This window comes from Eschrichtius robustus, chromosome 4, assembly GCF_028021215.1.
Source record: "Eschrichtius robustus isolate mEscRob2 chromosome 4, mEscRob2.pri, whole genome shotgun sequence".
Taxonomy (NCBI): domain Eukaryota; kingdom Metazoa; phylum Chordata; class Mammalia; order Artiodactyla; family Eschrichtiidae; genus Eschrichtius; species Eschrichtius robustus.
In genome coordinates, this window is record NC_090827.1 from 35,840,304 (window position 1) to 35,868,189 (window position 27,886).

At 36.9% G+C, this 27,886-nt stretch overlaps 1 protein-coding gene across 3 annotated transcripts in view; it reads right to left on the reverse strand.

Annotated features, from left to right (window-relative positions):
* Nucleotides 1–27,886, reverse strand: part of ANAPC10 (anaphase promoting complex subunit 10) — a 79,372-nt gene that overhangs the window by 46,711 nt on the left and 4,775 nt on the right. For all 3 annotated transcript variants that reach the window (XM_068542564.1, XM_068542563.1, XM_068542565.1), the window contains exon 3: nt 9,491–9,581. In XM_068542564.1, coding sequence (XP_068398665.1) covers nt 9,491–9,581 — 91 coding nt within the window. The remainder of the gene's footprint in view (nt 1–9,490; nt 9,582–27,886) is intronic.

Genomic DNA, 27,886 nt, shown 5'->3' on the forward strand with positions numbered 1-27,886 from the left:
CAAGGAAGAAGCGGAAATTTTGAAGGGCATACGAAAGATCTTTTCCCTGATGCACCAGCCATAAACAGGCAGTGAAAGGTCTTTCTTATCATGGAGAGATCAAAGATCATGAAGATTACCCTTAAGGATTTCTTTCTTTTTTTTTTTAAACAAAAGCAAATCTAAAGGACCAAACTTTTTGCTCAGAATAATTTCATCTCTAAGTTATTAAATTCAGGATAACTTAGTCGCTGAACCTAAAGATAAACAGGGTTAGGTTAGAAAGGCAAAGAATAATAATAACACTAATGATTATAAACACAACAGCAACAGCAGAAATAGCAAGTGAATAAGTGAATACTCTGTGTCTGGCCCAGAAGAAATGCTTTATATGTATTATCTCATTGACTCCTTAACCTTGTGATATAGGAACTATTATCACCTCTATTTACTGATTAAAAAAAAAAAGTAACACTCCGGTTAATAACTGGCTTAAGGTCACAAAGCTAGTAGGTGGGCAGTGTTGTAGTTTACGCATGTGTCTGCCTGCCTCATATGATCTTAACTACTATCACCTTCCTATTAATTAATTGTACTTAGCTTATCCAGCATTGTCATTGACACCATTTAACAGTAACATGTAGATGTTTATAATTCTTTAAATTTGAGCTACATCATGGTTTCTTACCCTCGGGTCTATGTAGCCCCAGAAATCTTATGTATAACTTATGCTATATATGTAGTTTCATTAGATTTGCAAAGGAAACAGTGACCTCCCATAAAGTTAAAACTGTTACTCCATAAAGCCTTTTAAAATTACTTATAAATTTTATCTCGTGGTAAATTTTAAAAATACTATTGCTTAGGAAATCATGCTGCTTGTCCAGTGGCAATGCATGTGGGAAGGAAGCACATACATTGTGCTACAGGACTTTCCCTCCCACCCTAAACAACTAGAATACCAGACAACATATATGAAACAATCGCCTGCAGACACTGAATGACAAGACGCAAAGGCCTGTAAGTCCTGAGAGAAAGGAAACGAATGAGGTGAGCCCTATGAATAACTGGGCTTTCTGACTGATGGCAATTTCCCAACTGCTATGCAGGCAGAGAAAAGCCTAAAAGAATCTTGCAGTCTCACTGAACTGAGGAAGGAGCTATACTGAGAAAAAACTCCAAAAATCTGCCTGGAGTCCCCTTGAGTCTTTGAACACCAATCTATACAGGCATAGATAGGGTGAAACTCCACAAAGACATGCAAAGAACAGTTGCTGGGGGAAGAACAATTACTGAGAAACAGTAAGCCAAACAATTCCCAGAGCTTGCACAGAGTAAGCAAACATTAGAGTTCCCAATAACCAAAGTGGAGAATCCAAATAGCTCCTAAAATGTCTAGGACATTCATTTGAGATCCCAGAAGGATCAAGCCTTTGTATTCCATGAGGCTAATCTTGCCCAAGAGAAATGATCTTAAAGAGTGGTCTGGGGATCTATGGGGGATCTGTAGGGGATTTCAAGATCCTTTCAGGGCATCAACAAGGTCACAACTATTTTCCTAATAACACTAAGATGTTACTTGCCTTTTTCAGAATCATTCTTTTATGAGTATACAGTGGAGTTTTCCAGATGTGATCTGACACGGGATACTGTAAAAGATTTAATGAAGAAGCATATGTGTGACTCCAGCTGTCTCCTCTGAAGCCAGACACTAAAGAGATTCACAAAAAAAGTAAAACAATAACACTCTTCTCACTATTTTTTGTTTTGGAAGAGACAGTTATTTTTCATCTAAAAATGTTATTTATGTTAACATAATAGGTTAATTATTTAACTTTAGATGAATATATAGATACTTTAAAATTCCTCAGCTATAATTTCCAATATGGTAAATACTGAGAGGATATAAAAAAATAAACAGAAGGTCTTTGGAGACCTCAATAAAAGTTTAAAGTGGTACTGAAACCAAAAAAAATTGGAGGCTTGCTGCCCTTGAGCAGGGATCAGCAAGCCACAGCTAAGAGGGCAAATGTGACTGACCACTTATTTCTGTAAAAAAAGTAATATTGAAACAAAGCAACAGGCATTCACTTACATACTGTCCATAGCTGCCCTTGCACTACAACAGCAAAGCTGAGCAGTTGCCACAGCTTAAAACATAGTTTGCGAGGCCTAAAATATTTACTATCTACTCCATTACAAAAAGTTTGCTGACTTCCACCCTAGAGTAAAAGGTACTCTAGACCACAGTAAAGGGACTTAAAATGAAGCCTCAAAAAGATCAAGTTGATTCTTAAGAACTTACCTGCCTGCCAGAACAAAGTCTAATCGTCTTTAAAAAACAAAATCCAACGCTCAACATGGTAAAATTTACTATACCCGGCATCTAATCAAAAATTACTACAAAGAATCAGAAAAATATAACCCATAATGAGGAAAAATCAGTCAATTAAGACAGATATAGAAAAGACAGAGATGATGGAATTAAAAAATAATAATTTAAAAAGAGAAAACATAAATATCTACCTATAGGTATATAACAAGCCACCTCAAAACTTAGTGGCTTAAAAAAATAATCATTATTTTGTTTATGAATTTGGAATTTGGGCAGGGCCCAGAAGGGAAGGCTCCACACAGCATTGGGTATGGCTACTTAACTTGAGAGGTGAAGGACCTGCTTCCAAGATGGCTCACTAATACGGTGGCAAGCTGGTGACACTTGTCAGCTGGAGCCTAGCTGAGAACTTGGGTTTTGATTCATTTTTTTTATGGGCTTCTCCATTTGATGTGGGTTTTCTCACAGCATGGTAGATGGGTATCAAGGGAGAGAATCACATAAATGAGAGAGAACAAGGCAGATTGCCTTTTATGATCAAGCCTTAGAAATAACAGTATCATAACATCCATACTCTATTAGACAAGAAATCCACAAAGGCCTGACCAGTTTCAAGAGGGGAGACATAGATGTCGTCTCTTGATTAAGTAGTACCAAAGCTGAAGAAGAGCATATGCAATAGGAAATAATAATGTGAGCATACTGGAAAACATTGTCTCGCTTCCCTGGAAAGCAGGGGGTGGAACTGAAAGTTCCAACCTGCTAATCACATGGCTAGTTCTCCCCACAACCAGCCCCCACCCTTGAGTAGAATCCAAAAGTCACCTTCCCTAAAGTGTTTTCAAGAGCCTGAGAGCAAGAAGTCAAATATTATCCCATTGCTCTTAAAATTCAGGAAATTCCAAGGGTTCAGGGAGCTGTGAGCCAGGAACTATGAATGAAGACCAACTATATATGAGACATCTGAATAACCATGTATTCTTCTTATAAATCACAATACTGTAATAACTGAATACTAGTAACAACTTGGGCCAATAAATTAGATAATTTTGATAAAATGGACAAGTTCTTTGAAAAAAACAAATTATCAAAACTGATTCAATAAAATAGATAATCAGCAAGGATCTACTGTATAGCACAGGGAACTCTACTCAATATTCTGTAATAACCTATATGGGAAAAGAATCTGAAAAAGAATGGATATATATATATATTTATAACTGAATCACTTAACTGTACACCTGAAACTAACACAACATTGTAAATCAACTATACCCCAATATAAAATAAAAATTAAATTAAAAAAATAAAAAATAAAAAAATCTGCTGACAACTGAGGCATAAAAAAACTGTATTTTTCTTGGGGGAGAAATGACTCAATGAACATGGGAGAAAAATTGGTAATGAAAGAGAAAATCTGTGCTATGGCAAAAAAAAAACTGATTCAAGAATAGAAAATCAATTAAAGAAATAAGATGTTGTATGTTTAATTAAAAAACCCAACAACTTCACACAAAGAAAACTCTGGGAACAGACAGCTTCAATGGTGAATTTTATCAAATACCTAAGCAAGAAATAATAGTGATTCTATATGAATCCTTTTAGACTAAAAAAACACAATAGAAAAGATGAATGAAACTAAAAACAGGTTCTGTGAAAAGATAAACTAAATTGATAAACCTTTAGCCAGACTCATCAAGAAAAAAAGGGAGAGGGCCCAAATCAATAAAATCAGAAATGAAAAAGGAAAAGTTACAACTGACACCACAAAATACAAAGAATCATAAGAGACTACTACTACAAGCAACTATACACCAATAAAATGGACAACCTAGAAGAAATGAACAAATTCTTAGAAAGGTACAATCTCCCAAGACTGAACCAAGAAGAAATAGAAAATATGAACAGACCAATTACCAGTACTGAAATTGAATCAGTAATTTAAAAACTCCCAACAAGCAAAAGTCTAGGACCAGATGGCTGCATACGTGAATTCTACCAAACATCTGGAGAAGAGTTAACACTCACCTTTCTGAAACTATTCCAAAAAATTGCAGAGGAAGGAATACTTCCAAACTCATTCTATGAGGACACCATCACTCTGATACCAAAACTGGACAAAGATACCACAATAAAGGAAAATTACAGGCCAATATCACTAATGAACATAGATGCAAAAATCCTCAACAAAATACTAGCAAAGAGAATCCAACAATACATTAAAAGGATCATACACCATGATCAAGTGGGATTTATCTCAGGGATGCAAGGATTTTTCAATATCCACAAATTAATGTAATACATCACATTAACAAATTGAACAATAAAAACCATATGATCATCTTAATAGATGCCAAAAAGCTTTTGATAAAATTCAACAACCATTTATGATAAAAACTCCTCAGAAAGTGGGCATAGAGGGAACATACCTAAATGTAATAAAGGTCATATATGATAAACCCACAGCTAACATCCTACTCAATGGTAAAAAGCTAAAAGCTTTTAAGATCAGGAACAAGACAAGGATGCCCACTCTCACCACCTTTATTCAACATAGTTTTGGAAGTCCTGGCCACAGCAATCAGAGAAGAAAAAGAAATAAAAGGAATACAAATTGGAAAAGAAGAAGTAAAATTGTCACTGTTTGCAGATGACATGATGCTATATATAGAAAATCCCAAAGACACTACCAGAAAACTACTAGGGCTAATCAATGAATTCAGTAAAGTTGCTGCATACCAAATTAATACACAGAAATCTCTTGCATTCCTATACACTAACAACAAAAGATCAGAAAGAGAAATTAAGGAAACAATTCCATTTACCATCGCATTAAAAAGAATAAAATACCTAGGAATAAACCTACCTAAGGAGGCAAAAGACCTATACTCCAAAAACTATAAGATGCTAATGAAAGAAACTGAAGACAACACAAACAGATGGAAAGATATCTTGGATTGTAAGAATCAATATTGTTAAAACTACCATACTACCCAAGGCAATCTACAGATTCAGTGCAATCCCTATCAAATTACCAATGGCATTTTTTACAGAACTGGAACAAAAAATTTTAAAACATGCATGGAAACACAAAAGACCCCGAATAGACAAAACAATCTTGAGAAAGAAGAATGGAGCTGGAGAAATCACACTCTCTGACTTCAGACTATACTACAAAGCTACAGTCATCAAAATAGTATGGTACTGGCACAAAAATCAACATATAGATCAATGGAACAGGATAGAAAGCCCAGAAATAAACCCATGCACTTATGGTCAATTAATCTGCGACAAAGGAGGCAAGAATATACAATGGAGAAAAGATAAGTGGTGCTGGGAAAACTGGACAGTTACATGTAAAAGAATGAAACTAGACTATTCTCTAACACCATACACAAAAATAAACTCAAAATGGATTAAAGACTTAAATGTAAGACCAGATACTGTACAACTCCTAGAGGAAAACATAGGTAGAACACTCTTTGATATACGTCGCAGCAAGATTTTTTTGGATCCATCTCCTCGAGTAATGGAAATAAAAACAAAAATAAACAAAAGGGACCTAATTAAACTTAAAAGCTTTTGCACAGCAAAGGAAACCATGTAAAAAATGAAAAGACAACCTACAGACTGGGAGAAAACATTTGCAAATGATGCTACCAACAAGGGATTAACTTCCAAAATATACAAACAGTTCATATGGCTTAATATCAAAAAAAAACAACCCAATCAAAAAATGAGCATAAGACCTAAACAGATATTTCTCCAAAGAAGACACACAGATACCCAACAGGCACATGAAAAGATCCTCAATATCGCTAATTATTACAGAAACGCAAATCAAAACTACAATAAGGTATCACCTTATACCAGTTGGAATGGCCATATTTAGAAAAATCTACAAATAATAAATGCTGGAGAGGGTGTGTAGGAAAAGGAACCCTCCTATGTGGTTGGTGGGAATGTAAATTGGTGCAGCCACTATGGAAAACAGTATGGAGGTTCCTTAAAGAGCTAAAAATAGAGTTACCATATGATCCAGCGATCTCACTTCTGGGCATATATCTGCAGAAAACTGTAATTCAAAAAGATACATTCATCCCAATGTTCATTGCAGCACTATTTACAATAGCCAAGACATGGAAGCCACCTAAATATCTAAAGACAGATGAATGGATAAAGAAGATGTGGTATATATACACAATGGAAAATTAGTCAGCCATAAAGAAGAATGAAATAGGGCTTCCCTGGTGGCGCAGTGGTTGAGAATCTGCCTGCCAACGCAGGGGACACAGGTTCGAGCCCTGGTCTGGGAAGATCCCACATGCCGCGGAGCAACTAGGCCCGTGAGCCACAATTACTGAGCCTGCGCGTCTGGAGCCTGTGCTCCGCAACAAGAGAGGCCGCGATAACGAGAGGCCGGCGCACCGCGATGAAGAGTGGCCCCCGCTTGCCGCAACTAGAGAAAGCCCTCACACAGAAACGAAGACCCAACACAGCCATAAATAAATAAATAAATAAACCCAAAGTTAAAAAAAAAAGAATGAAATAATGCCATTTGCAGCAACATGGATAGACCTAGAGATTATTATATTAAGGGAAGTAAGTCAGACAAAGATCATATGATATCACTTATATGTGGAATCTTAAAAATGATATAAATGAACTTATTTACAAAACAAATAGACTTACCGACATAGAAAACAAACTTATGGTTACCAGAGGGGATAGTGGGGTCGGGGGGAGGGGAGGGCAGATATATTAGGAGTTTGGGATTAACATATATACACTACTATGTATAAAATAGATAAACAAGGACCTACAGTATAACACAGAGTATATTCAATGTCTTGTAATAACCTATAATGGAAAAGAATCTGAAAAAGTATATATATATATATATATATATATATATATATATATATATATATATGTATATATGTAAAACCGAATCACTTTGCTGTACACCCGAAGCTAACACAACATTGTAAATTAACTATACTTCAATTTTTAAAAAATGGTTAAAAAAAAAAGAAAAAGAAAAATAGAGGCAGAAACACTTCCCAACTCATTTTATCAGGCCAATATTACCCAGTAACAAAATCAGACTCAGATGTTATAATAAATGAAAATGATAAACTAATATCCCTCAAGAATATAAACATAAAATTTTTCAACAAAATATTAGTAACTCAAAACCAGTAACTTCTAAAAAAGGATTTAAAAACTAAACAAGGATATATGACAACAAAGGCATAAAAAATAGACAAAATGAGTTCATCAAAATTAAGCACTTTTATAAAAAGGCAATCCACAGAATGGGAGAAAATATTTGGAAATCACATATCTGATAAGGGACTAATATCCAAAATATATACAGGACTCCTAAAAATCAACAAAAAACCAAAACACCCAATTCAAAAATGGGCAAAGGACTTAGTCATTTCTCCAAAAAAGATATCAAATGGCCAATAAGCACGTGAAAAGAGGCTCAACATCACTAATCGTTAGAGAAATGCAAATCAAAACCATGAGATACCACTTCACACCCATTACAATGGCTATTATCAAAAAATAGAAAACAAGTGTTGGTACGGATGTGGAAAAATCAGAACTCTTGTATGTTGCTGTTCAGGATGTAAAATGGTGCAGCTGCTGTGGAAAACAGTATGGTGGTATTTTGAAAAATTAAACATAGAATCACCATTTGATCCAGCAATTCTACTTCTGGGTATATGTGCAAAAGAACTGAAAGCCAGGACTCAGATAGATATTTGTCCATCATGTTCATAGCAGCATTAGTCACAATAGCCGTAAGATGGAAACAATCCAAATGTCCATTGATAATAAACAAAATGTGCTATATACATACGATGGAATATTATTCAGACTTAAAAAGGAATGAAATTCTGATGTATGCTACAACATGGCTGGACCATGAAAACATTATGCTAAGTTAAGCTAGAGACAAAAGGACTAATATTTTATGATTCAACTTATATGAGATACCGAGAGCAAGTTATAAGAGATTTATCTAAATCTCTGCTTCTAAGACTACAAAATAAAGATAAAAATAGCTGTAAAGGTTAAATGAAATACATAGGGAAAGCATTTAGCAAAATATCTGGTATTTAAAGTCTTTAAAAAAATATTAGCTGTTATCTTCATTTCTGGTGTATACATATTTAATACCCTAGGACAGGAACTGGCATACTACAGCCAACTGGCTGAAACCTGCCCACCACCTACATCTGTAAGATAAAGTTTAATTAGAACAGCTAAATTCAGTCATTATGCATTGCCTACAGCTGCTTTCATGCTATAATGACATTAATGAGTAGCTGCAACAGAGACCAGCTAGCACACAAGGCCTAAAATATTTACTATTGGGCTTTTTCATAAGAAATGTGCTGACCTGTATCCTAGGACAATAAAAACAAACCAGAAAAACAATGCTACAGAATGTTAAAATAGATGGTGTAAATGGGGCAAGATAAGCAAGTTAACTGGTTTCCATCTGTCAATAAATTCAAAGCAAACGACAAACATATGGCTGTTTTCCATTTCCCCCCAAAAGTAAGCATTTCAAAACTGAAAGTGTCCTTAGAGGTAATAAGTTAGAATAAATTTTTTATCATCACTCCTGGTGTACTTAACGCAATGCATTAAGGCATTGCATTGGGTGATAAGCAAAGCATACTTTTCTGAAATAAATCATATTGAAAAGTATATATGAGAAATATCTACATAAAAGGAACTGTGTAAAGTACCACAAAGAATTCATAAAGGAAACACAAGGTCCTACTGTATAGCACAGAGAACTATATTCAGTATCCTATGATAAACCATAATGGAAAAGAATATTTGAAAAAAAGAATGTATATATATGTATAACTGAATCACTTTGCTGTCCAACAGAAATTAACATAACATTGTAAATCAAGTACACTTCAACAAAAAAATGTTGATTAAATAAAAAAAGAATTTATAAAGGATAAGACAATAAAGTTAAAACACTTATCTAGTTGAGTCGAAAAGTAATCTCTAAGGCTTAAAAAAGCAGAGTTAAGTGCACTTCAATATAATTTCTATATTCCTTTAAATTTTATGTAAATAAAATCAATTTCTTTGTCTACTTATAACCTATACAAATTGAAAAATTCAAAAATGTATTACCTGAATTGGATGTTCACTAAATGAGGCTGGGAGCCATCTGACTGCCAATAAGTTTCTAGATTGTCATCTCGTAACTGATCCACTCCAAATCCTGAAAACACCACAAGTGACAATAAATTCTCACGATAAAGAAAGAGCCATATATTCAAAATACAAAATTACCACATATATTTGTCCAGAAAGTTTGATAAAGAGGATAGTGAGTACTGTGAAATTTAAATTAACCAAAATTCTTCAATCCTCTTAACCAGACCTCACTTCTCAGAAGCATAAAAAATTAATAAACAGAAATCTCAATTAAATAGATTTGGGAGACCAGAAGGGGAAGTTCTCATACCCTGTGACCATAACAGAGCCCAAGAAGAAGAAGAAAGTCTCCTTTCTTGGCAAGGACTCAGCCAATGAAAAGCCATGGCCTCTCTGTTTACTATAGCCCTCCCAACTTCCTTTTCCTCTCTGTAAAAGCGTGCTACTTCCCTTCAGTGTGGAAACTTGCACTTGGCTTGCCATGGTTGCAGACTCTGAATTGCAATTCTCTGCTGATCCTAAGTAAACCCATCTTTGCTGGAAAAATATCTGGCAGACTATTTATTTCAGATCAACATGTTGGTGGCCTCTACGAGGACCAGAGAAGACCCCCAGTGGTTCCAAGGCTGGTAAGCAAACAGGTGCAGTACCCACCATTGAACCCACTGTCACTCACTGCTTTCTCACTGACCCTGCAGTTTGAAAGTTAAGTCTTTCTCTTGGATCTGAGCACACGCCCTCTTTGCATTTGAAGCTCTCCAGGCTTTATTCTGGATCTATTTTAAGGTTTCATCTTTTTGGTTAAGGCTTTGTTTTGTATATGAGTACTCATTTGGCAGGTCAGTCTAATTTTGAGGTCAGACTGTTTCAACCAAATCTGACTGAAAACACCTTTGGCCCATTCATTCGGGAACAGGGGCTGTTTCTCTGAAACTGTTCTAGTTTTCTTCATCCTACTCCTTTGGAAGGGGCTGTCCTATGGAAATTGGCTGTAAAAGTCTTTGGCCTGGCTCCTTCTAAAACCAAGCTGTCTCTTTCGAACTGGCTGGGATTAGCCAGCAAGCTGTTTGAATTGAGCAGTTTGTGCTGTAAGCTGTTTGGAAATTGTTCTTTTATTCCAGAGAAAAACTTCTGAGAAATAGGATCCTAGTTATCTAAACATTTTGAGGGTACCCACCCCCTAGGAGGACTCCAGATGATTTGTTTAAAAGCCAAGGTCCTTCCTCAGGCACATTTCTTTTCTTTGTTTTTTTGTAATGTCTGAAACATTTATATTGACATATTTCCATACATATTTCCATACACAAATATAAGATTTTTAGAAATTTCATGTAATGTCTGAAACATTTATATTAACATATTTCCATACAAATAACCCAATGAAAGTTTAGTATTAGTTGTTTTGTTTGTTTTTTTATACTGCAGGTTCTTATTAGGCATCAATTTTATACACATCAGTGTATACATGTCAATCCCAATCGCCCAATTCAGCACACCACCATCCCCACCCCACCGCAGTTTTCCCCCCTTGGGGTCCATATGTCCATTCTCTACATCTGTGTCTCAACTTCTGCCCTGCAAACTGGCTCATCTGTACCATTTTTCTAGGTTCCACATACATGCATTAATATACGATATTTGTTTTTCTCTTTCTGACTTACTTCACTCTGTATGACAGTCTCTAGATCCATCCACGTCTCAACAAATGACTCAATTTCGTTCCTTTTTATGGCTGAGCAATATTCTATTGTATATATGTACCACAACTTCTTTATCCATTCGTCTGCTGATGGGCATTTAGGTTGCTTCCATGACCTGGCTATTGTAAATAGTGCTGCAATGAACATTCGGGTGCATGTGTCTTTTTGAATTACGGTTTTCTCTGGGTATATGCCCAGTAGTGGGATTGCTGGGTCATATGGTAATTCTATTTTTAGTTTTTTAAGGAACCTCCATATTGTTCTCCATAGTGGCTGTATCAATTTACATTCCCACCAACAGTGCAAGAGGGTTCCCTTTTCTCCACACCCTCTCCAGCATTTGTTGTTTGTAGATTTTCTGATGATGCCCATTCTAACAGGAGTGAGGTGATACCTCATTGTAGTTTTGATTTGCATTTCTCTAATAATTAGTGATGTTGAGCATCTTTTCATGTGCTTCGTGGCCGTCTGTATGTCTTCTTTGGAGAAATGTCTATTTAGGTCTTCTGCCCATTTTTGGATTGGGGTGTTTGTTTCTTTGATATTGAGCTGAATGAGCTGTTTATATATTTTGGAGATTAATCCTTTGTCCGTTGATTCATTTGCAAATATTTTCTCCCATTCTGAGGGTTGTCTTTTCGTCTTGTTTATGGTTTCCTTTGCTGTGCAAAAGCTTTGAAGTTTCATTAGGTCCCACTTGTTTATTTTTGTTTTTATTTCCATTACTCTAGGAGGTGGATCAAAAAAGATCTTGCTGTGATTTATGTCAAAGAGTGTTCTTCCTATGTTTTCCTCTTAAGAGTTTTATAGTGTCCAGTCTTATATTTAGGTCTCTAATCCATTTTGAGTTTATTTTTGTGTATGGTGTTAGGGAGTATTCTAATTTCATTCTTTTACATGTAGCTGTCCAGTTTTCCCAGCACCACTTATTGAAGAGACTGTCTTTTCTCCATTGTATATCTTTGCCTCCTTTGTCATAGATCAGTTGACCATAGGTGCGTGGGTTAATCTCCGGGCTTTCTATCTTGTTCCATTGATCTATGTTTCTGTTTTTGTGCCAGTACCATATTTTCTTGATTACTGTAGCTTTGTAGTAGAGTCTGAAGTCAGGGAGTCTGATTCCTCCAGCTCCATTTTTTTCCCTCAAGACTGCTTTGGCTATTCGGGGTCTTTTGTGTCTCCATACAAATTTTAAGATGATTTGTTCTAGCTCCGTAAAAAATGCCATTGGTAATTTGATAGGGATTGCATTGAATCTGTAGATTGCTTTGGGTAGTATACTCATTTTCACAATGTTGATTCTTCCAATCCAAGAACATGGTATATCTCTCCATCTGTTGGTATCATCTTTAATTTCTTTCATCAGTGTCTTATAGTTTTCTGCATACAGGTCTTTTGTCTCCCTAGGTAGGTTTATTCCTAGGTAATTTATTCTTTTTGTTGCAATGGTAAATGGGAGTGTTTCCTTAATTTCTCTTTCAGATTTTTCATCATTAGTGTATATAGGAATGCAAGAGATTTCTGTGCATTAATTTTGTATCCTGCAACTTTACCATATTCATTGATTAGCTCTAGCAGTTTTCTGGTGGCAGTTTTAGGATTCTCTATGTATAGTATCATGTCATCCGCAAACAGTGACAGTTTTACTTCTTCTTTTCCAATTTGTATTCCTTTTATTTCTTTTTCTTCTCTGACTGCCGTGGCTAGGACTTCCAGAACTACGTTGAATAATAGTGGTGAGAGTGGACATCCTTGTCTCGTTCCTGATCTTAGAGGAAATGCTTTCAGTTTTTCACCATTGAGAATGATGTTTGCTGTGGGTTTGTCATATATGGCCTTTATTATGTTGAGGTAGGTTCCCTCTATGCCCACTTTCTGGAGAGTTTTTATCATAAATGGGTGTTGAATTTTGTCAAAAGCTTTTTCTGCATCTATTGAGATGATCATATGGTTTTTCTTCTTCAATTTGTTAATATGGTGTATCACATTGATTGATTTGCGTATATTGAAGAATCCTTGCATCCCTGGGATAAATCCCACTTGATCGTGGTGTATGATCCTTTTAATGTGTTGTTGGATTCTGTTTGCTAGTATTTTGTTGAGGATTTTTGCATCTATATTCATCAGGGATATTGGTCTGTAATTTTCTTTTCTGGTAGTGTCTTTGTCTGGTTTTGGTACCAGGGTGATGGTGGCCTCATAGAATGAGTTTGGGAGTGTTCCTTCCTCTGCAGTTTTTTGGAAGAGTTTGAGAAGGATGGGTGTTAGCTCTTCTCTAAATGTTTGATAGAATTCACCTGTGAAGCCATCTGGTCCTGGACTTTTGTTTCTTAGAAGATTTTTAATCACAGTTTCAATTTCATTACTTGTGATTGGTCTGTTCATATTTTCTGTTTCTTCCTGGTTCAGTCTTGGAAGGTTATACCTTTCTAGGAATTTGTCCATTTCTTCCAGGTTGTCCATTTTATTGGCATAAAGTTGCTTGTAGTAGTCTCTTAGGATACTTTGTATTTCTGCGGTGTCTGCTGTAACTTCTCCTTTTTCATTTCTGATTTTATTGATTTGAGTCCTCTCCCTCTTTTTCTTGATGAGTCTGGCTAATGGCTTATCAATTTTGCTTATCTTCTCAAAGAACCAACTTTTAGTTTTATTGATCTTTGCTATTGTTTTCTTTGTTTCTATTTCATTTATTTCTGCTCTGATCTTTATGATTTCTTTCCTTCTGCTAACTTTGGGTTTTGTTTGTTCTTCTTTCTCTAGTTTCTTTAGGTGTAAGGTTAGATTGTTTACTTGAGATTTTTCTTGTTTCTTTAGGTAGGCTTGTATAGCTATAAACTTCCCTCTTAGAACTGCTTTTGCTGCATCCCATAGGTTTTGGGTCGTCGTGTTTTCATTGTCATTTGTCTCTAGGTATTTTTTTATTTCCTCTTTGATTTCTTCAGTGATCTCTTGGTTATTTAGTAACGTATTGTTTAGCCTCCATGTGTTTGTCTTTTTTATGTTTTTTTCCCTGTAATTCATTTCTAATCTCATAGCGTTGTGGTCAGAAAAGATGCTTGATATGATTTCAATTTTCTTAAATTTACTGAGGCTTGATTTGTGACCCAAGATGTGATCTATCCTGGAGAATGTTCCGTGCGCACTTGAGAAGAACGTGTAATCTGCTGTTTTTGGATGGAATGTCCTATATGTAGCAATTAAATCTATCTGGTCTATTGTGTCATTTAAAGCTTCTGTTTCCTTATTTATTTTCATTTTGGATGATCTGTCCATTGGTGTTAGTGAGGTGTTAAAGTCCCCCACTATGATTGTGTTACTGTCGATTTCCTCTTTTATAGCTGTTAGCAGTTGCCTTATGTATTGAGGTGCTCCTATGTTGGGTGCATATATAATTGTTATATCTTCTTCTTGGATTGATCCCTGGATCATTATGCAGTGTCCTTCCTTGTCTCTTGTAACATTCTTTATTTTAAAGTCTATTTTACCTGATATGAGTATAGCTACTCCAGCTTTCTTTTGATTTCCATTTGCATGGAATATCTTTTTCCATCCCCTCACTTTCAGTCTGTATGTGTCCCTAGGTCTAAAGTGGGTCTCTTGTAGACAGCATATATATGGGTCTTGTTTTTGTATCCATTTGGCCAGTCTATGTCTTTTGGTTGGGGCATTTAATCCATTCACGTTTAAGGTAATTATCGATATGTATGTTCCTATGACCATTTTCTTAATTGTTTTGGGTTTGTTTTTGTAGGTCCTTTTCTTCTCTTGTGTTTCCCACTTAGAGAAGTTCCTTTAGCATTTGTTGTAGAGCTGGTTTGGTGGTGCTGAATTCTCTTAGCTTTTGCTTGTCTGTAAAGCTTTTGATTTCTCCATCAAATCTAAATGAGATCCTTGCTGGGTAGAGTAATCTTGGTTGTAGGTTCTTCCCTTTCATCACTTTAAGTATATCATGCCACTCTCTTCTGGCTTGCAGAGTTTCTGCTGAGAAATCAGCTGTTAACCTTATGGGAGTTCCCTTGTATGCTATTTGTCGTTTTTCCCTTGCTGCTTTCAATAATTTTTCTTTGTCTTTAATTTTTGCCACTTTGATTACTATGTGTCTCGGCATGTTTCTCCTTGGGTTTATTCTGTATGGGACTCTCTGTGCTTCCTGGACTTGGGTGGCTATTTCCTTTCCCGTGTTAGGGAAGTTTTCGACTATAATCTCTTCAAATATTTTCTCTGGTCCTTTCTCTCTCTCTTCTCCTTCTGGGACCCCTATAATGCGAATGTTGTTGCGTTTAATGTTGTCCCAGAGGTCTCAGGCTGTCTTCATTTCTTTTCATTCTTTTTTCTTTAGTCTGTTCCGCAGCAGTGAATTCCACCATTCTGTCTTCCAGGTCACTTATCCGTTCTTCTGCCTCAGTTATTCTGCTGTTGATTCCTTCTAGTGTAGTTTTCATTTCAGTTATTGTATTGGTCATCTCTGTTTGTTTGTTCTTTAATTCTTCTAGGTCTTTGTTAATCATTTCTTGCATCTTCTCAATCTTTGCCTCCATTCTTATTCCGAGGTCCTGGATCATCTTCACTATCATTATTCTGAATTCTTTTTCTGGAAGGTTGCCTATCTCCACTTCATTTAGTTGTTTTTCTGGGGTTTTTTCTTGTTCCTTTATCTGGTACATAGCCCTCTGCCTTTTCATCTTCTCTATCTTTCTGTAACTGTGGTTTTTGGTCCACAGGCTGCAGGATTGTAGTTTTTCTTGCTTCTGCTGTCTGCCCTCTGGTGGTTGAGGCTATCTAAGAGGCTTGATGGGAGGCTCTGGTGGTGGGTAGAGCTGACTGTTGCTGTGGCGGTCAGAGCTCAGTAAAACCTTAATCCCCTCAGGCACATTTCTAACTAAATGGACCAACTTGACCAAAGGCAATTTAGAATATAAATGGTTATTACAAAGAACTTTTGAAATCCCTAACTTAATTTCCTTAGAACTGAATTGGACTACAACAGCTCAAAAATTTCCAGAACTGAGTGAAATGCTTATTTTGATTGGTATTTTGAAGCTTCTCAACATTATCAGGGGTCTAAAATTGCCTCTCTGCAAAATAAAATTTTAAGATTAACTGAGGCGAACAAATAATTAAAGAAAGATACAATGGCTCCTGGAGCCTCAGGCTCTTCTTCCTTGGCTGTCTTAGGCGCCACCTCAGGCATTGTCTTCTCTCCCTCCCTCGGCTGCTGGTGGCCAGACTCCACCTCTGGCGCCATCTTCCTCCTTCCCTTCTGTGCTGCCCACGCCTCCTCTATTCCTTCAATTCCCCCATACTAATTCTCTCACCAACCTTCCCCTTTTCTCTTAAACTTTCCCAACTCCCTTTTCCTCTGAACTTGTCAGAACCTGCCCCTTTAATATTAAGCCTTCTAAGGATCCAGAGGCTAGACCCTTAATTTCTTATTTCCCTGGACCAAAACTGAACTGCAAGCCATATTCAAAATTTTCCCAAAGTAACTGAAGATCCTCACACATTTGCTAGGGAATTTAATACAGTCATTAAAACTTATCAACCTGGTTTCTCTGACTCCTATCAACTAGTTCATAGCTTTTTGGTGACAGCCAGGCCCGGCAACTGAAAACTGCTAACTGGAAAAATCCTGAATGTTCTCTAGAATTACAACTGGGAGACCAGTCCACCAACTTATTATCATATGACCAGGCTTGAACAATCGCTAGGCAACTTCATCGAGCAATTCCTGAGGCTTTTCCAAAGTCTGTTGATTGGAACAAAATTCAGACTTGCATACAAAAGTCTGATGAACCTGTTTATGATTATTACAATCAACTTCTAATTGTTTTTGAAGAAAATTCTGGTCTTCCTTCAGATATTGATTCCACCCAGGTCGTTTTTAACTATGTTTGTTAATGGGCTGAACTGGGACCTTTCCCGTCTAATAAAAAGGACCAGGATGGAATGGGAAACTATGCTCACTCCAGATTTAGTTAACCTGGTAAACCAGTTCTCTTGCATTTTAGATGAGTCACCTCAAAGGAAGACTGCCTAAATTCTTAATTTTCAATTCCAGCAAATGAAGACTCCTAAACAGAACCAAAACCCTCCTAGTTTCTACTATTACTGTGAAGAGTCAGGACACTGGAAAAAACAGTTACAAATTTAAGCGTTTTGGGTGCCTTCAGCCCTCTAACCAGCCTTTCCAACGTCCTCCCAATTCTCAATGACAGGGCTCTGAAGAACTATAGGGGCTCTTCCCAATCCTCTCAATCAGTTTGGAGAAACATTTCTCCAGACTGAGAAGGAATCTCTTCCAGTCCTGACACTGGAGCCACACTCTACACCCCACTACTATAAAACAGCCCCTGCCTCAGAGAACTAAAACAGTTCAAATAGTGGGACTCTCTAACGATCCTCAAGAGGTTCCTGTCTCGAATGTGTTCCCTTTTGTTTAGGCCCTTTGAGAGTTAGACACTTTTTTTTTCCCTCAGTTCCTCCACCCCTATTCATTTATTAGGCTGAAACTTCTTAGAGAATTATCATGCCAGAATTTCTCCCAAAGGGGGGAAATAATTTTAGAAACTGACAGTAGTCATCAGAATAAACAACCAGGTGAACTAAATGACCCTCTGACATCTTTTATTTGTTCCATCTTTGATGGTACTAGAGCAGATTCCAGAAACACTGATCATTTGTCCCTATTATCAGCTACCACCCACCTTATGGGCAAAATCTCCAACTGACATTAACAAAATTCACAGCACACCCCCCATCAAGATTCAAACAGACCCCTCAAAACCTCTTCCTGGAATTAATCAATACCTTATAAGTAAAAAAGTCTTTCAGGGCTTCCCTGGTGGCGCAGCGGTTGAGAGTCTGCCTGCCAATGCGGGGGGCGCGGGTTCGAGCCCTGGTCTGGGGGGATCCCACATGCCGCGGAGCGGCTGTGCCCGTGAGCCACAATTACTGAGCCTGCGCGTCTGGAGCCTGTGCTCCGCAACAAGAGAGGCCGCTACAGTGAGAGGCCCGCGCACCGTGATGAAGGGTGGCCCCCGCTTGCCACAACTAGAGAAAGCCCTCGCGCAGAAACGAGGACCCAGCACAGCCATAAATGAATGAATAAATAAATTAAAAAAAAAATAAAAAAAAAAGTATTTGTTCCTTCTTAAAAAAAAAAAAAAAAAAGTCTTTCAAGCCATAAAGCCCATAATATAAGATTACAAGGCTCAAGGCCTCATTATCCCGTTTACTAGTCCCTGTAACGCTCCCATTTTACTGGTGAGAAAACCTAAGGGTGGACCTACCAGCAATAAACAACATTGTTATTTATCCCTGGACACCCTGTTATTCCTAAACCTCATATGTTACTAATGCCCATTGCTACCATGAGTAAATTCTTAACTGTAATTGATTTAGCAGTCCATTCTTTAGTATTCCACTTGAAGCCCATACCTTTTTCCCTTCACTTGGGAAGAAATACAATTCACCTAGATAGTAATGCCTCAGGGTTTTACTGAGAGTCCTTCTGTTTTCTCACAAATGCTAAAAGCTGATTTGGACATATAAAATTCCCTAGGGGTTCTACTTTGTGGCAATATGTGAATGATTTGCTTCTTTGTTCTCCTTCTCAGCTTCCTCAAAGGAAAACAGCATCCACCTGCTAAAGCTTTCAGCCTTAAAGGGACATAAGATTGCCAAAGAAAAATTGCAGTTGGCCCAAATTCAGGTTTGATATTTAGGGCATCTGATATCAGAACAAGGGCTACACCTAGATCCCAATAGATTTCATGGTGTCCTAAGTTTCCCAAAACCCTTAAGTGCCAACTTCAAGGTTTTCTCGGGCTAGTTGGCTATTGCTAAAATTGGACTCCAAATTTCTCTTTTATGGCCAAAGCCTCTATATGTTTCACTTAATGATAACAGCCCTGACCCAATTTTATGAGAACAGGAGGACATGGCCATCAAGGCCTTAAAGGAGAGTTTGATAAACCCACCTGCCTTTGGGCATCCCAATTATCAGATTCCCTTTTTCCTTTTTGTATATGAAAAGGGGAAGAGAATGCCCTTGAGTTACTCACCCAAAAACATGGGGCCCACCATTGACCCATAGGGTATCATAGCCAGCAACTGGCCCCTGTGACATAGGGATGCCCCCCTTGCCTTAGAACCAGTACAGCCACTGCCCTTTTAGTTAAGGTCACCAAGAAAATCACTGTGGAATCCCCTTTAACCACTTTTGTACTTCATGAAGTAGAAGCTCTCCTGAATTCTCATCACACTCAACATTTCTCAGTCAGCTGCCTTACCTCCTATGATGGCCTTTGTTAAGTGTTCTTCACACAACCCTTTTACATTGTAAAAGACTGAATCCACCTACTCTTTGCTCCTCAGCAAATTTACCTGGAATCCTATATCATCCAGCCATTCCAGATAACGGAAAACTATCCAGTATTGTTTTTCCTGATTAAAATCATAATAATTTATACTAATTAAAAAAGTAAAGTGTGGATTTTTCAAAAAATTTAAGCAAAACAGATTTATGTTTTATTTTTTGACTAAGTAGTATATTCACTTTAGATCAAATTCACAAGGTACAAAAAAGAACATGGTGAAGTCTCTCTCCCCCCAGCACCTAGTTCCCTTCTCCAAATATAATCCAAGTTATCAGTATCTTACATACCCTTGCACAGATGTAAGCAAATTATATATATATATATATATTCTTTTTTCCTCTCTACACAAATGATGGCATATTATACATACTTCTACACTTTGCATTTTTCTTTTCATTTAACATATCTGAAAGATTAACCCATATCAATAAATTAATAATAATAGCAAACACTGATATCACATTTAATATGTGCCATGCACATTTCTAAGCATTTTATATATATTAAATCATGAAATATTTATTAACGCATATAATAACTAAGTTAACCTAAACATCTTTTAAAAATTCTGTATCAGATCATCTCGCTCCCCTGCTTAATACCTCCAGTGATTTCTCTTTGTACTTAAAATTCAAATTCTTTTCCAAGGCCTACCAGAGTTCACATAATCTGACCCATGTCTAATTATATCTCCAATGTCATCTTCTACCACTTTACCTCCTTACAACTCTCCAGCCACACTAGCCTTCTTTCTGAACTTCAAACATGCCAAACCAGTTAGCTTAGAGCCTTTGAACTAGGTGTTCCCTGTGTCAGGAAGGTTCTTCTCTGAAATCTTTGCATAGTGGATTCTTCTTAGCATTTACATGTCAGCGCAAATTTCACTTCCCACCAGAGGCCCTCCTTGATCTATTTATTATATTGCTGTTTTATTTTCTCCAAAGCACATACTGCTATTCAACTCAGAAATTCTTTAACTCAATGATCATAACTGTCAGTTATAGCATGAAAAAAAAATAAAAATTTAGTCAGTTTTTTTTTTTTTTTTTTTAAGAAAAATAGAACTTACACCACCCAATTATGCCTCTCAAAATTAACTCATAAAGGCAATGTCTTGGTAGAAGATATGGGTCAAGTGGAAAGTTATGTTCTAGATATTCACAAAATACAGCCTCATCAAATCCCTTATTTTTGTTGGCTTATAAAACATCACATATAGAGTCAAACATAGAAAATGTACTTATTTTTCCCCTAATTTTCTTTCCCAACATGGTATGAATTTGATGCTTATGAAATTAAATGATTAAATTATTATAATAAGACTCTGTTTTAATGCCAGCAACCACACAAATCTGACCTTTAGTTTTTCCAGTCTCTTGGGCAGAGACTGACAATTGTGCTGAACGGTGGTATTGTTTTCTGATGTGTATTCAATTAAGCTGAATCTACTAAATACATTTCAACTTTAATCTGAGTGAAATATTGAACCAGTATTTCCAAAGATAAAATAATAATTTTGCAAAGCCATCTACCACCAACCATACTGTAGCAGTGAGGTACATCTGTATCTCCCAAAGACTGATACTAACATTTTGAAAGTTTATTAAAATTCTCCCTTATATCAGTGCTCACCTGAATTACTGCATATCTCCTAACTCATTTCTTTACCTCTAATCTTGCCTCACTTCAGTCCATCCTTCACAATTCTCAAATGTGAACAAACACTGTTTCATTCTGCTACTTTAAATTGTTCAATGGCTCATACTCTCTGTACAATAAAGTATGAACTTTTTTTTTTTAATTTTATATTTTATATTTTTGGCCACGCTGCGCAGCTTGTGGGATCTCAGTTCCCTGACCAGGGATTGAACCCAGGCCGCAGCAGTGAAAGCCCAGAATCCTAACCACTAGGCCACCAGGGAACTCCCAGGTATGAACTGTTTAATAAAGCCCCCTATGATCAGGCCTCTTCCTAACTAGCTAGTTTCACCTATGCCACTTCCCTCTGTTCTAGTCTTACTGGCTACTCACAATTCTTTGAAAGAACCATGCTTTGCTAAGCTATACACCTTTGCACATACTGTTCCTCTTGCCTTTATGTCCTTCCCCAGTGAAATTCTACCTTGCCCCATCATGCCAGATACGCATCATCTCCATGAAGACTTTTCTGATCCTCTGAAGCAGCGTCAATCACTTTCTCCTTTGGCCCACTACTGCACTGAGCTCATGCTTAGGGGGAAGCAGTATGACCTAGTGAAAGCCTGACTGCCTTGAATCCCAGCATTCCCACTTATTAGGTGATATCTGCCAAATTGCTTAATCTGTCTGTACTACAGTTTCCTCATTTGGAAAATGATAAAAAATAATAGTAAATACTTCATACGATTTTTAGAGACTTTACTGAGACAGTTGTTTATTTTATACATGTGAAGTACTTACAACAGAACCTCTCTTAGTAAGCACGAAATAAAAGTTATAAATTATTACATTGTATAATAATGACTAATTTAAAGATATAATTCCTCCATTAGATCGTGAACTCCTTGACAACAAGGTCTGTGTGTCTTTTTTATTTTTTAATCTCTAACAGTGTTACAGATTTCAGCAACTGTCTGCTGACTTGAACTGAAAAATATCTGACCATAGAGAAGTAAGGTTAAGTAAAGGTTAAACAACTAACTTTCTCATGCTGTTACTCATTAATAAAGAGTATTCAGTCATTCGTAACATGCAAAATGATAATCATATAACTATATTTCACTGATGAACACAAAGCTGAAAATCACAGAAGTAAAATGTGTGACAGCACAATGATGAATTTCATGACTTTCATACCCAACACATTTTTAAGTGATTCCCACCATTCTTCTGGTAGTGTCAACCATTGTTCTCTTCTGCACCTCCAAGATGTCAGAGCAGTGGGGCAACTTCAGGGGACCAGTGACTTCTATGTGTTGTCCTCTGCCAAGCCCCACAGCATGAAAGAATGTGAACTGGCACTGATTCCTACCCTGTTACTGACATCAGTATGGCACCAGTCAAATTATGCTACTCAGTAAAGCAATAGAAGATACTCAATTTGAGCAAATTCACAGAAACATTTGGTGCTATAAAGAATATTAGAGGGCTTCCCTGGTGGTACAGTGGTTAGGAATCCACCTATCAATGCAGCGGACACGGGCTCGAGCCCTGGTCCGGGAGGATCCCACATGCTGCGGAGCAACTAAGCCCGTGCGCCACAATTACTAAGCCTGCGCTCTAGAGCCCGTGTGCCACAACTACTGAGCCCGCGTGCCACAAGTACTGAAGCCTGTGCACCTAGAGCCTGTGCTCCGCAACAAGAGAAGCCACCGCAAGGAGAAGCCCGCACACCACAAGGAGTAACCCCCACTCGCCGCAACTAGAGAAAGCCTGCGCGCAGCAACGAAGACACAACACAGCCAAAAATTTTAAAATTTTTTAAAAATTAAAAAATAATATAAAAAAGAATATTAGAAACTTCTGAAGCAGTCTAGGATACATGAAGCTAGAAAAAGGCACCATCCTCACTCAAACAACAAGAAAAGGCTAGATAAACTACAAACTCATAATTTTTCTTGAAAACATGAGTGCTTAAAATCACGCAGCAACCAAATATCCTGAAATCCAAGAAGGGTCAGCTCCCAGGTTAGGAGAGAAAGGATGGACAGCCTGTCCCAACTGTGGTAGAGCATGGAAGGAAGGATCAGCGACCAAATAAACATAGAAGAAGAAATCAGGTAGAATTTCAACAAATTGCTAAAGGCTAAGCGTGGGCTATCATAAAAGTATAGCAGCCCTGGGAGTCTCAAACACAAGGTGAACTCACTCTGACTCTCAGACTCTTTTCTGAGGGCCTCACTGTACACATTAGAGGACATTTGGGGGGGAAAGCAAGAGACTGGAAAGCCTATGCCAGTGGTACATGCCTGGAGGAGGGAACTGACTGCCACTGCAGGAAAAGCAAAAACCCCAACTGCACAGACCCATCCTTGCTGGGAGAAAAGTAAAAGAAAAACCCTCTACACTTGGGGAAGAAGCAGAAAACACTCCTTCCTCTGGGGATGGGGCAGAAAACTCTCTCCTAGGAAAGTCCAGAGTTTCACTATCATAGGTAGGAGGGACCAAAATGTTGAGAAAGTCCCAACCTGCAGGTCAGACATGCAAGGGCTGTCTAGGATTGAAGCTAGACCAGGAAAACAGAGAAGAAGTCCTGCCTCTGATCCCCTGCACTGAGTTACAACCATCGCACTTTACTGCTGGAGGCAGGGCAAGAGGATGGAGAGAGACACCCTCTGAAGCACAGGGATACAGAGATAACTGAAAATGATCGTGGAGGAGGAACACTAAGAAAACTCCTCTGGCACAACAGCCCCACCGTAAGTACTGGGCATCTTTAGAGGAATTTGAAGCCTGTGATATTGAAAGTAATAACCATAATAAAACAAACAAACAAACAAACTCAAACCCAGCTCAATTCCTAACTAACTTAACCCCCACTATAAAAGGCTGACAGAGGAAAACAGGTATCCATTCCAAAGCATAAATACCATTTTTCTCAGTATCTACTAATCTATATGTGATGTTTGGCATTCTGTAAACATTTATGATGCACAAACAAGCAAGAGAAACAAATATTATCAAAAGATAAAGCAATCACTAGAAATAGACTCAGAGATGAACCAGATGTTGAAACTAACAAATGGGGACTTTAAATAGCTATGATTAATATGTTAAAGAATCTAGGGGAAAAGGTAGATGAAATGCAGGAAAAGACAGGGAATTTCAACATAGGAGAAAACTCCTTTAAGAGTCAAATGAAAAAGCCATAATAAAAAACACCATATCAGAGATGAAAGATTCCTTAAGACAGATGGACTCAATAAAGCCAAAGAAAGAAGTAGTAGACTTGAAGCTAGGCCAATTAAAAAACCCCAAAGCAAAACACAAACAGAAAAAAAAAGAAAAAAAAAAAAATAGAGCACCTAAAAGCAAGGGGGCAAATACCAAATGGTCTAGCAAATTAAATGGTCTAGCATATGTATAACTGGATTCCCAGAAGGATGAGAATGGGGCAAAAGAATTACTTGAAGAAATAATGGCCACGAATTTTCATAAAGTAATGCAAGACATTAAACTAGAAGATCCAAGAATCTCAGTGGATCTCAAGCAGGATTAAACACACACACACGCATACACGTGGACACATAATGTTTATATTGCTGAAAATTAACGATAAAATCTTAAAGGCAGCCAGGAAAAAAGCCACATTAACTACAGCAGAATTTTCTTCAGAAACTATGCAAGCCAGAAGATACAGAATGACATTTTTACAGTAGTAAAAGGAGAAACCTGCTAACCTAGAATTTCATGCAGGGAAAATATATCACGGTAATAAAAGCAAAATGAAAATTTTTTCAACCAAACAGTGCTAGCAGACCTGAAATACAAAAAATGTAAAGAAAGTTCTTCAGGCAGGAGGAATATGATACCAGACAGAAGCCTGGATCTATTCAAAGAAATAAAAAGTTCCCAAAATTGAAAAAGTTAAAGTAAGCATAAAGTTTGTTTTTTAATCACTCCAAAATATAATTGACCTTTTAAAACAAAAATAGCAACAATATATTCTGGGGGTTTAAAATATGCAAAAATAAAATACATAACAAAAATGGCATAAAGCATGGGCATAAATTGGAAGTATACTGAAGGATTTGTATACCATATCTATAGTAATATAATATTACTTGAAGGTAAACTGTGACAATTAAAGATGTACAGTGTAATCCTTAGGGCAATCCCTCAAAAATTTCAAAAAGGATGTATAACTAATGAGTCAATAGTGGAGATAAAACAGAATCATAAAAAATACTGAATTTATCCAAAATCAGGTTAAAAAAAGAGGGAATAAATGGACAAAACCCCCCAAATTCCAAGGTAGTAGTTTTAAATCTAATTACATCAGTAGGTACATTAGGTGTAAATGGTCTAAACACTCCCAATTATAAGATAAAGAATGTCAGACTGGATTTTAAAAAGCAAGACCCAATAATATGCTATCTATAAGAAATCCACTTCAAATAAAAAGATATATACAGTTTAAAAGTAAAAGGAAGAACTTCTAGTTTCCGATCTGACATGTAAAGAGCTTGGACTATGTCACTCTCATCCTCACAACAACAGCAAAAAAGCTGCACTAACTGAAAACCAATAATTTTTCTTAGGTCCCAAAGAGGTCACAGGGCAAACCACCACCCAAAAAACTGAAGAGAACAGAAAACAGAGAATCACATCTTACCAGGAGCAGAAACCACCACTAGAGTTAGCAACTGGTAGGAAAACTTAAAGAGTAATTGAGTAATTGTTAATTCACTAATTGCTAGAGACTGAGTACAGACTAGCTTGAGAGATTAAAAGCTCCTGGAAGCCCAGCCATAGAGAGGACTCCACATTTTCATGAATTTTACCTCTAGGAGCCCCACCAGGTTCTCTTCAGGGTAAAGATCAGAGAAAATTCTCCAGTGCTTTCTGCAGATGGAGGGGGAAAGTAATCTTTGTGAAATACACCAAAAGCATTTTCTTCCCCTTTAACAAAGACCTGACTTAAAGGAAAACTGTTTTAGCAGAACCTAAGCAACATGGGTTTTACCAGAGCTGGACACGGGGGAGGGAAAATACCCAACTCCATCTCCCTCTAGCCTTCCTGTCTCATCTAAGTGGGGAAAGAAAAGGTGAGAGGTGCTTGTAAAGGTCACAGCCATGAACACAGGCCCACTAAAAGACAGATCTAATCAAAGGATTATAGAACACTTCCATTCCCCCCATAACTTACCACCATATCAACAGGGCTCCAACATAATATCAGGAGGTTAAATTCAAATAACTGCAAGTTTAGATGCCATTTAAGGAGTCTCTAGGGAAATCCAAAGATAACAAGGGAGACATAAACAAAGACACTCAAGAAATTTCAGCCTCTGAATCTTAACCTTTACCCATCAGGCAGAAAATCAGCAAGTATATGGTTGAACTGAATAGCACAGTCAATCAGCTAGATCAAACTGATATTTATAGATTACCTCATTCAATGACAGCAGAATACACAATTCTTCTTAAGTTCACATGCAACATTAACGAAAATGGACCACATTTTGGGCTATAAAACACAATAAAAACATTTAAAAGAATAGAAATCACACAAAGTGTGCTCCCAGACCACAGCAGAATTAAACTAGAAATCATTAACAGAAAGCACTGCTTTCTGAAATTTACAGCATTTATAGCATGAACTATATATGTATTAGAAAAGAAGAAAGCTCTAAAGTCAATAATCTAAGCATTCACCTTAGAAAACTAGAAAAAGAAGAGCAAATTAAATCCAAAATAAGCAGAAGAAAGAAATAATAAAAATCAGAGAAGAAATCAATGAAACTAAAAACAGCAAATTAATAGAGAAAAATTACCAATACCACAAGCTGTTTCTTTGAAAAGGTCAATAAAATCAATAAACCTCTAACCAGGCTAAACAAGAAAAAAAGAAAGAAGACACAAATTACTAATATAAAAAATGAAAGAGGGGCCATCACTACTGATCCCATGGACAATAAAAAGGGTAATAAAGGAGTATTATAGACTTCATGCCCACAAATTTGATAAATAAAATGGACCAATTCCTTGAAAGACAATCTACCAAAACTCACACAAGGAGAAACAGATAATCTGAATAAGCCTATATCTATTACAAAAATTGAATAAAAAATTAATATCCTTCCAAAAGCAATCACCAGGCCTAGATGGTTTCACTGGTGACTTATGTCAAACTGCAAGGAAGAAATAATACCTAGTCTGCATAATCTCTTCCAGAAAACAGAATCAGAGGGAATACTTTCTAACTGACTCTATAAGGGCAGCATTACCCTAATAACAAAATCAGACAAAGACATCACAAGAAAGGTAAATTAAAGAACAATATCTCTCATGAACACAGATGCAAAAATTGTCAAGAAAATATTAGCAAATTGAATCCATGTATAAAATGAATTATTTACCACAATCAATTGGAATTTATTGCAGGTATGCACAGCTGGTTCCACATTCTAAAATTAACTAACGTAATCCATCAAAACAAACAACAGGCTAAAGGAGGAAAACCACATGATCATATCATTAGATGCTGAGGAAACATTTGACAAATCCAACATCCATTCAAGACAAAATCTATTAGCAAACTAGAAATATAAGGGAACTTCTTCAACTTTATATTATCTACAAAAAAACAA